Consider the following 10,491-nt stretch of genomic DNA (forward strand, 5'->3'; position numbering starts at 1 on the left):
GTGCCCCCTCCCAGCTTCTTGTGCACCTCCAGCCTTCTAAGCCGGTAGAGCATGAGAAGCTGAAAAGTCCTTGACTAGCGTAAGCACTATTTAGCAACAACTAAAGCATCGGTGTGTTATCAATGTTATTCTCATGCTAAATCCAAAACACAGCACTGTACCAGCTACTAGGAAGGAAATTAACTCTATCCCTGCCAAAACCAGGACAACCTCTCTCAGATAGAATATAGAAATTCAGGGATTACAACAGAGGTGCTTGCATAGTAAAAAGCTGGGTCTTGTGAGAGGTGGACAATTGTATACCTTTGAAATGGGAATGCTTGGGAGTTTGTATTCTTCAAACCACTGCTAATAGTTGAATAATACGTACTGAATAATTGAAACTACAGTTTCAATCCAGTAGGTGTTTTATGTGTATTCTCAAAACAATTCCAGTTCCTCAGCTCATGTAAGCATATCTTTTAAAATTAAGTCCATTCCTACCTGTAGTACGTTCTTTATGTGTTTTCCTGTGTAGGACTGGACTGATAATTAAGTGATGTCTAACAAAATTGGAGAAAATAAATTACTCCAGTAACAGAAGTCTGGTTGTATGAAATCATTATATAAACAAATTAATAGTGATACAGAATCTTATCATGAGTTTGAATATGTCATTTGCTGATATATGCATAATGCATTTCTTTTTTACATACCACAGAATGCTTATAAAGAGTCAGTAGATGATTGTAATCAAAACCATGATAAATCTTACACTAATATCTGCTGCTTTCATTCAAAGGCACCCTGAAGCACTTTGCAGACTGTTATATATAGGAAAAGAAATTAGAAATAGAAAATTACATTGAGATTTCATCAATATCTCCTGGTAATAATTACAGGATTTGATCAGATTCATTCATCTCCCATTTGGCTATTAATAGGAATATGACACACTCTGAATTCCATCTTTATTCTCTTAAGGGGATTTTCTTTGGTGAGGAAAAACTTCAGAGACTTTCTCCACCCTCTTAATGTGCAAAGTCTTTAAATACCGGCAGAAGCATTATCATTTGCAGGAATTGAGTGTTCCAACTGTGATTATTTCTAAGTGTGTAGTACAAAGTCAAGCATTATAATCAGTCTTTGGTTTATAACTTTTTTGACTTTGTCTGTGCTGATTAGTATGTCCAGAGGAAGTACAAGTATCTTAGAAAAGCATAACAGAGCCACTCAGTCTCTTGAGTGTATTTGTCTTTTTGGTGCACATGTGGGCCAAAAGCTATTGTTATGCCTTTTCTCTTAAGAGCAAACGAACTACGCAGGTTCTGCTGGAGAAAAGACAACGCACTTCTCCCAACTCTTAGTCCAGTACTTCCAGCCCTCAATAGCTCCTTTGCATGGCAGAATGCATTCCCTACAGCGATGAGACAAGTAAGCAATTATCAGAAAATAAGGCTATTCCTGAAAAGAACTCTAACATTTAGTTTTATTGTCATGGCAACAGCTTTAAAGTGACCATATCACTAAATGCATAAATAAAATATTAAAATGAGTAGAAACATGATCAGTAAAGAGAGAGAAAATCATTACTGCTCCTTTTTATTTGCTTCAAAGGAGGTGAAAGCTATTGGTGACAGGAAAAGGGCTGCCCTTTGACATCCTTATTTGGAGCTGAAATATTAGCTCTTTTTGTGAGAGGGGAAGGAAAGAAGAGAAATGCCGACAGTTTTCTTTTTACCACTCTTTGAAGAATTCTTTATTTTAAATAGACACGTCCATCTTTAAAGTATTCTTTGAAAGATTAGCAATCAGCAGAGAAAGCCAGTCTCAGAGGAAAATATCAGAAAGAATAAAGTGATGACCTACATTTATCCTCTATTAGAAGGGAGTGGGTCCCATGGATACAAGTCTTTAGCAGAGATGGAAGATTTGGTCTACATACCTGGCTTTGTTATTCACTCTTTTCTTTCTTAAAGGGAAAGTCCTTTAAACTCCCTTTTCTTATATCACCTGTCTCCAAAATGATGAACACGATACCTTTGTAAAGGGCATTGCAATTTGTGGATGAAAAGCTGTATGCTACAACCTAGCACAATCTGCAGAAGCATTCTGCGAGGGTTACTCCTCTCCATTTTCCTTCCTTTCTAGCAGTCCCCTGTAGCAGCCTCACCAACACAGCACCTGGTATAGCTGTGTCCAACCAGAGAGGGTTAATGACCTTAGCAATACAAAGGGCTCACAGAGAAAGGCAAGTGCTCTGAAGGGGAAGAACATACAGATTAAGGAGAACAGTCATCTATTATTTGAAAAACTCTAGTAATTAAATCTCTAGTTACTCTCTTCATCACAGAGAACAGACAAGAGTTCCAATGAACTGTCGTTCAAAAATGTGATGGTTATTTTCTTAATTACTTTAGTTGTGCTTCTTTTAAAAAGAATGTTTTGCCTTCCATCTCTTCAGAAGGACCCAGTGAGGGTGATGACTGGAGATGCTACTGGAAAATACTACTGTGCACTGGAAAACTCCGAGCATTACCACAGATCATGCAGATCCCTGCTGTGCTTCCTGGCTGTTAGCAATCTAATGAGTCAGATCAGGGAGTCATCCGAGTTAGAGATGAAAAAGACTTTCAGTTTCCTGAAATCCTTACCAGTTCCCAGTTAAATTCATACTGTGCTCTTCGGTAACTTTTCCAGATGCTGAATTCATCCTTCATCCTATGGTATTTTTGAACAAAGGAGTTGATTTTTAGATCAAAAAGTTGCTTACTTTAAATACTTAATTACATGGCAAGGTACAGCTAAAAAGAAAGAGAAAAAAAAAAAGAGAGAGAAATAGGTGGATTTATTTTGCTTCCTCTTACTTTCTTTTGTGTCAAAAAGTATAGTCCTAACACTACATATAGTGCATTTTTTCCTGTGTGGATATTTTTGTCCTTCCATGTGTTTATGTCAAAAAAAAAAAAAAAAAAGGAACAAGCACCTGAGAGATAAGGTACCTTATTAAATTTTGTTTATTTTATTTTCTATTTGGAAGAAACAGCACTCAACATGCCAGCTGAATTCACTTCTTGAAATGATAAAGGGAAAATATTGTAACTGTACATAGTAATTTGGTCTAGGCATGAAAAAGGCACCAGGTTACTCACTGCAGTTGAAATAACGAGCTTTTAGAGACTATAAATTGAATTTTAGTGATCTTGCTAACTAAAATGCGGTTTGAGCTGCGTACTCGTGGTTAGATTCACAAGTTTAGATTTTTTGGACTTAGGCACTTAGTGTTAGAAATGACAGGACTAAGATGACAAGCCTTTTCAGATAATTAGTCTTTAATTTCTCTTTTTTAATATAATACTAAAAATGTTAAATATAAAAGATGCACTGTTTCTTTGGTATGCAGAGGTTGTATTGTTAAGATAATAACTGGCAGCAACTAGAGCAAAAAAGATACACTTCTAGGAAGTGTATTAGGATTTTTTTCCCTCTCAGAATACATCAGCAAGGAGATCAACAGCAAAGTATTACCCACTAGTATGGAGCTGGTCAGTCTGGAAAGCAGGAAGACCAACACAAGCCCAGCTGAGTCCAGGACTGGCCACAAAGCATGCTGCTACTCTGACTGTGTTCCTGGGTGACAGTAGCGGCTATCCATCCATTTTCCAGTAAATGGGCAGCGTTATTGCTCAAACTGATGTCGTTTGAGACAGGTTTTTAGACAGTAACACTGTATTGGTGTAATTGTTACATACCTGTTCTTTTGGTGCTTAGTTCATTGAAAAATAATAATGATCAAGGAAATCATTTTTATGTATTTCACAATTACTTTATTTTTCTCTCTCTCTGTAATTCAGGAGAAAAGACACTGGGATGTTGTCATACAAAGAGCACCTACCAGTGAGTCAGGTAGTGGTTGGAGACGTTGACCGGCCTGGGTCTGAAGCCAAGATATCCGTGGGTCCTGTGCGTTGTCAAGGAGATCGTAAGTTGGCTGGTTTTCTTCCACTTACTCCTGGGTAGAAAGCAAACTAGATTGGGAACTGGTTTTGTAGACACCCCATGCAAATTTAGAGAAGTGGCTGTCTACTCAGAGACTTTTTTCTATGAAAGCATGGTATGATTTGAGAAATTTTGTCTATGAAACTGCACATATAATGGCTCATCTTTGCGTTTAAAATATCGATATTTGTCTTTATTTTATAGTAAATGTGGCAACTTTTAATGTTTGATTATTCAACTAAGTTTATGTAGATATAAGCAGTAATACAGATTGCATAAGAGCATCTCAACATCTGTGCTTCTGTTGAGTGCTTGTCAGTGTCATTATCATTGCTATGCATATCACTGTAAACTATGTTTATGGGATATAAATAGTAGCATGATGGCAAAACTTATCACTATAAACTCTGTTTACAGGTGTATAAAGTTTGACAAGATTGTTATCAAGTGTTGACCATATCAGGGCTAGATGTTTCATGTAAAACATTGGGATTTTTTGTAGTAGTCCCTGATTTCCAGGCTAAGTGTTGATAGGAGGTGTACATCCTCCAGTTTGGTCAGCAGGTGGTAGAGTAAATCAGTGTAATGGATAAATTTCCACTTCACACACACAAAAAAAGTTGGGATGTAATTAGGAGGATTGTATTCTTCCTTCAATCTATTTTACATTTCAGAAGGTGAAATTCACCACCGAAGGCAGAGCAACTGCTTAAGGCCCTTTTAAATCACACTTCAAAAACTTAAACTCTATGCAGTTGGCACACGCATTATACCTGTCCTCTGTGTTTGAAGGCCATTCTGTTATAAGAGGTGCAGTAAGGAAAGGTTGCCTGATTTAATTTACAATAACTAATATTTGCATGGTCTATAAGGAATATAAAATCCATCCTCAGATGCTGGTAAAGAGTGTATAAGTCAGCCTATGAGATTGCAGTGATGTAGAAATATTGAATGGGTGGGCATAGTACATGCAAGTTGAACAACCTGGTTCTAACCAGCATCTAACATGACACAACAGGGATGAGTACGGTTTGTCCTTCCTCCTCTGCCCCTTTACAGCTACATGCTTTTCATCTGCATGTTTCTAAGTACTTTACAAAGGAGGTCAGTATCATTATACCTGCCTTAAACTAAAGAAATTAATCCCAACTGAGAGGAAATCATGTACTCAGAGTCATCCAGCAGGACAAGTACAAAAGAGAGTTTTCTGGGTCCCAGTCCGGTCCCTCAAAACACTAGGCCATTGCTCTGAACTGAATGTGCTTAGCCTCTTTTTCTGCTCGTGGTCTTTCTGGGTTACACAAATGATCCCTCTGGCTTTTGTTAATGAATCTGATGCCTAACGAGCAGAAACAAATATCATAGGATGTTTGCAAACTTTCACATCACCTATTTGTTGCTTGTTATTTATGGTGTTTGTCTAATCACAGGTCAGTTTGTGTTTGTTTGTTTCTCAGCTATGTTTGACAAACATTTTCGTAATAGGCTCTTGCAACTGATGACTAAGAAATAATGAACAGCATTTTTCTTGCAGCTGTATTCCTCATATCCTGAATCTGAGTGCTGCTAGAAATATCAGTCACTAAAGTGTGAGCCATTTCTAAATATTAGTATAAATGAAACCTCATTTGAGCAGACAGTAGCCTTTATTAGAGTGTGACTGAGTAACACAGCCGTTTGGGAAACTGAACGGGTGTATTCCTAACATCCTGATTAATTGAATTTTCTGTTTGAACTTTACAGATATGATTTGTAGTTTTAAAAAAACTTTGCCTATAAATAAATTTGAATTTACTTCCATCAACATATATTATTGTCAAAAAGCTGGTATAAGTTTTCTCACAGGAGATAATATAAACCCCAGTCCTTTGCAGTTAGTAAAAGCTCCCATTTTATATTCTGAGTGCATTTGCTATGCATTCTCCTTTGTATTCTTTCTTGACCGTATACAACAGCTGCTGTACCCCAGACCAGTACTGTCTCACCATGGATTAAAGCCTGTGGAAAACAAGGTTTCTGTCCTAGGGAAAATTCCAAAATTTCAAAATGTGCTTTTGTTCCAAAGGGAAGAAAGAGCCAAAGTGCTGAATCTGTGGAAAGGGATTTTAAAAAACAGTTAATCCATTTTTGGTATATTACATGCATCAAAACCAACATTATTAATACTAACAATGTTGACTCTCCTGTTACAGCACAAGAAGTTCAGTTGCATGTGTTTTGTATGTAGTTATCATTGTATAATTTTTGAAGGTGGTAAATGAAATTCAGTTAGAGGTATGAAGACTGGCAAAGAAATACAGATTTTTGGTCTGGCTGGAAGGAAGGTGGGAAAGGTAAGAATGCCTAACCAGTCAAATAAAAATTTACCTGTTTAGAAGGATTTCTCACTGTGGTTGTAGAGCCTGCCAGTACTGTGACAACTTATCTCATATTGCCCTGAGGGTTGTCCATGGCATGTGATGTATCAACCCATACTCCAGTGATATTTTGCAGGACATGAAGGGCCATATTCTCACATCAGAATTACAGTATAATTTGCCACACATTTCATAGCTACTTCTATGTAACATCTAGAGACACTGACATGTCATCGAGGCCCAGTCACAGCTGTACCAGAGAGCTGTAAGAGTACAGCAGAGCTGCTGGCCTTTGCAGTCCATAAGAACAGACAGCTGAAATCTTGCTATGTGAGGGCAAGGAGGATTAAAGAAAGCAAAGGTATGTGTTGTCTCATGCAGTTCCCTTCCTCCCATACCCATCAAATTCTTAAAGAATCAGTTAATCAATTGGGGCCAAAACAATTAACCATTCCTACACTATTGACTGACCAAAGTAAATCTGAAAATCATTCATCTCAGTGCCATTTGTTTGACACAAACCAAGGAACATTAGGAATGTAGTACACTTATTGCAGAATTGTAATTGTTCTCCTATTGCAAAAATTGCTAGATTCTTCTTTCAGAAATATAGATTTTATTTTGGTCACATAAATGACAATTTCATTTTTCTGTTCCTCTGATTTATGACCTGATTAAGGCTGCTCTGGGCAAGCTTGGATGGTGGCTATTGTGGGAAATAAAATCAGAAAACTTGGCCATGCATGATTATCCATCTTTGTGTTCCAGAAGTATTTTTCATATTTAACTGCACCTCACAAAACACTATTTGCATCCTGAAAAGTAGTCAGCAAAAAGGACCTTTATTACCTTTCTAAAGATCTGCTTAAGCTGTTGTGTTCTACCAGAATGATGAAGACTCATCTAGTCATTGTGGCAAAAATCCCATAAATCTTGCCTGGGGCCTGTCTTGTACCTTGGGTAAAATATCCAGGATGTCTCTTTTCATTTGCTATTTTAGTGTTGAGGAATGCTTTCTAAATATTTCATTATTTTTCTAAGTGGTGACCTACAAGGAGAGCAGAATTATCTAATTTTATGAAGAACAGGTGCATAACCAGAGTATGGATTCGGTGGGGTTTTTGGCATTATATTGCATCCAAAGATCAAACAAGAATTTTGAGCAAATGTCAGGTCTACCCAGACTTAAAGCAAAGCTGTCCTTCCTGGCCTCTGCTATACGAGCGTTGTACTTACAGAATGGCAACAGCAGTTTATCAGCAGATTCTCAAGATCCTCTAAGCTGAACTGGAATTAAAAATGAAACAGTGAAAACACATATCTATGTAACTTTGACATTCACCAGTCCTGAGACTCCATAGTAATATTAGATAAGGAAACTACTCTTGTTTTTCTCAAGTGAATGTGTTCTGTGCAGGATCTAGAAAAAAGGGCCAACGTAGAAACACTAATTAATCAGCTTTACTCTTCAAGTATCTTTGAGACACTGATTAAAATCCCTTTACAGACCTATTACAGTTTTACTAATACTAATGCAATAGCACCTGGACCCCTCAGCCCCGCTGCGTTTGGCCTTGTTCAAACCAGTAATAGAAAGACCTTGTCCATTTCTATGTTATTCCACTGTAATGCAAAAAGGCACCTCAAGCCTCCTCCCTTTAGAGAACGACACAAGTATGTTGGGGGTTTTTTTTCTCCCTAAGCTCAGCCTGAGGTGGTACATCAAGGCTGCAAAAATGGATCTGGTAATTTCTTCTGAAACCAAACTGAAGAGATTAGCTTACTATGTTGGGGCTATTGCTACAGAGATTTCATCAATAATCATATTGAATCAAAATTACTTTCGTGACTTTTGGCACCTTTTCAAGACTTTCTTTTCATTCCCCTTAGGAAAATACTGGTGTTCTCAAAGCTCCTATATTTGTAACCTGCTAAGAGTATCCTTTTCCCAAGGACTTCCAAGGATTTTGATTGGAGTCTGCTCTTTATAAGCCCAGAGGGGAACAGACTGACTATTCTGCTCTAGATTTGCCTTTCTCCTTGAGTCTATTTTCCTTTTGTCCCATTTCTGATATAGCAAAGACAGAATTTAAGGGGGAGATGTTTTTTACACAGCTCAGATTTATGTTTTCTCCATCTCCTCCGGTGTACAGTTTTTACCCTCCCAGTAAGACTTTGATTTTTGAGCCATGAATCATTTTTTGTGTTTTACTTCCATTATCTTTAATCTTCAAAATGTGGAGGAGGAAGCAGCTGCATTGACTGTCATTCTCTCTAAGCTAAGTTTTCATGAAGACCAGTATCAGCACTGTTCATGTAGGATCTGCAGTGACAGACAAAAAGTCTCCTTGACAGATGACAGAAGTTCAGGAACAAATCAAAACTCGGTTCTTACATCAGTGCATTGATTTTGTTTCTGCATATGTGTGTGTGACTGTGCGTGTGTGTTCTCAGGGGAAATATACCTTGAGTTCTTTTATTCAGTAATTTTGACCGTGGCTCATCGTTACTCCTTTCATGGCTTGATGCTTTGTTTCCTTCACTTCTAAATATCACTTTTGGCTTTACTCTTGTACTTCCTTTTAGAATGTTCCAGTAGAGTTGGCTTATTTAATCAGACAGTGGTGTGGACATGGGCATTTTTTGTGACTCTGCGTCTGTATTAAAACCACTCTATAGATACCTAAAACAGACAGCCACTGCCAGGGTCAGTGCTTACAGGCTAGTATCCTTGGTGAGGTGTGGTTTTGTATTCCTTAAGTACTTCTTATGCATCACAGGTGCAGGTTGGCGACTCAGAACTGAGAGTTGTCAGGAAAAATAAATTTACTGTTTCATATGCATGCTTAGTCCATTTTCATTACATTCCACATTGAGGACACTTTCAACATCTTGAAATGTTTTTCAATGGTACCACCTGAGTTTCAGAAAAAAATAGCACTGCCTTACAGTGCAGTTTTCAGTTACACATTAAACCTATGAACAAGGTCAATTCTCTAGTACGATACACAATGCGTAACATCAGACCAGCAGTGATGTTACTGTTACATACATAGGTAAGGTAAACTGGAGAGTATCCCAGAAAAAAAACAATTTGAATTGGTAAAAGATCCAGCTGGAATTTCAGTAGAAGCGATTTTTACTCCTACTGAATCTTAGACAATATTCCAGTAATATAGTGACTTGTCTTACACATTACTGGAAGTGAAAACACTGTATCAAATGAAAAATAACATCAATGATATGCCCCCAAAAATAAATCAATCCTGAGTGCTTGCAGCTGGCCTCTTAACTGTATAATTAGATGTGAAAAATACAAAAATTTGTTTTTTGAAACTTCTGAAGCAATGATTCCACTGGAAACTTGTGTGATGGGATTACATATCTGAAATTTAGGCAATTCCTGTTTGAGGTGTTAATTAGTTCTCTGCTACTCAGGTTAGAAAACTAATAAAAATCTCTGGATTTTTCTACATTTCCCTATTTTTTGCTTGTATTGCTGGATATATCTATATACATTTATTTTTTATGAATTCCTCATGACCTTCCAATCAATCGTGGTAAGTTCAGTAGGGTAAATACATGTCAAAACTTGATCCATCTAAGAGTTTAACTTTTTTCCCCAGTAACTGTAGATGCCTTTAATAAACATAAACATTTGTCTGCTGAATTTCCACAGCTATTACCCCAGCATGTCTTTATCTGTTGCATTGGATTGTACATTGTGGAATTCAAGTGGAATACAGATTCATCCAAAGAACATCAGGACATTGTGCTTGCTGTTCATCACAGTCATTCCGATGCTAACAGCGAAACAGGGGAAAGAAAAGTTTCCTTTCAATAAAAGCAGCCTGACAACTGTTGTGGTTTAACCTCAGCCGGCAACTGAGCACCACACAGCTGCTCGCTCACTCCCCACACTCTGGTGGGAGAGAATCAGAAGGGTAAAAGTGAGAAAATTTGTGGGGTGAGATAAGAACAGTTTATAATTGAAATAAAATAATTAGAAGAAGAAGAAGAAGAAGAAGAAACAAAGCAAGTGATGCACAAGGCAATTGCTCACCACCCGCTGACCGATGCTCAGCCAGCCCCAAGCAGCAGTCACCCCCCCCCCCCCCCCCCCCCCCACCCACCCTCACACTCACACGTCACAACA

General features: G+C 37.7%; 1 protein-coding gene across 1 annotated transcript in view; it reads left to right on the forward strand.

Annotated features, from left to right (window-relative positions):
• The window catches only part of CNTNAP2 (contactin associated protein-like 2), a 972,464-nt gene that overhangs the window by 770,410 nt on the left and 191,563 nt on the right, over nucleotides 1-10,491 (forward strand). The window contains exon 15 of the mRNA XM_019470872.1: nucleotides 3,834-3,961. Coding sequence (XP_019326417.1) covers nucleotides 3,834-3,961 — 128 coding nt within the window. The remainder of the gene's footprint in view (nucleotides 1-3,833; nucleotides 3,962-10,491) is intronic.

The sequence above is a fragment of the Aptenodytes forsteri genome, unplaced genomic scaffold, assembly GCF_000699145.1.
Source record: "Aptenodytes forsteri isolate BGI_AS27 unplaced genomic scaffold, ASM69914v1 Scaffold282, whole genome shotgun sequence".
NCBI classification, from domain to species: domain Eukaryota; kingdom Metazoa; phylum Chordata; class Aves; order Sphenisciformes; family Spheniscidae; genus Aptenodytes; species Aptenodytes forsteri.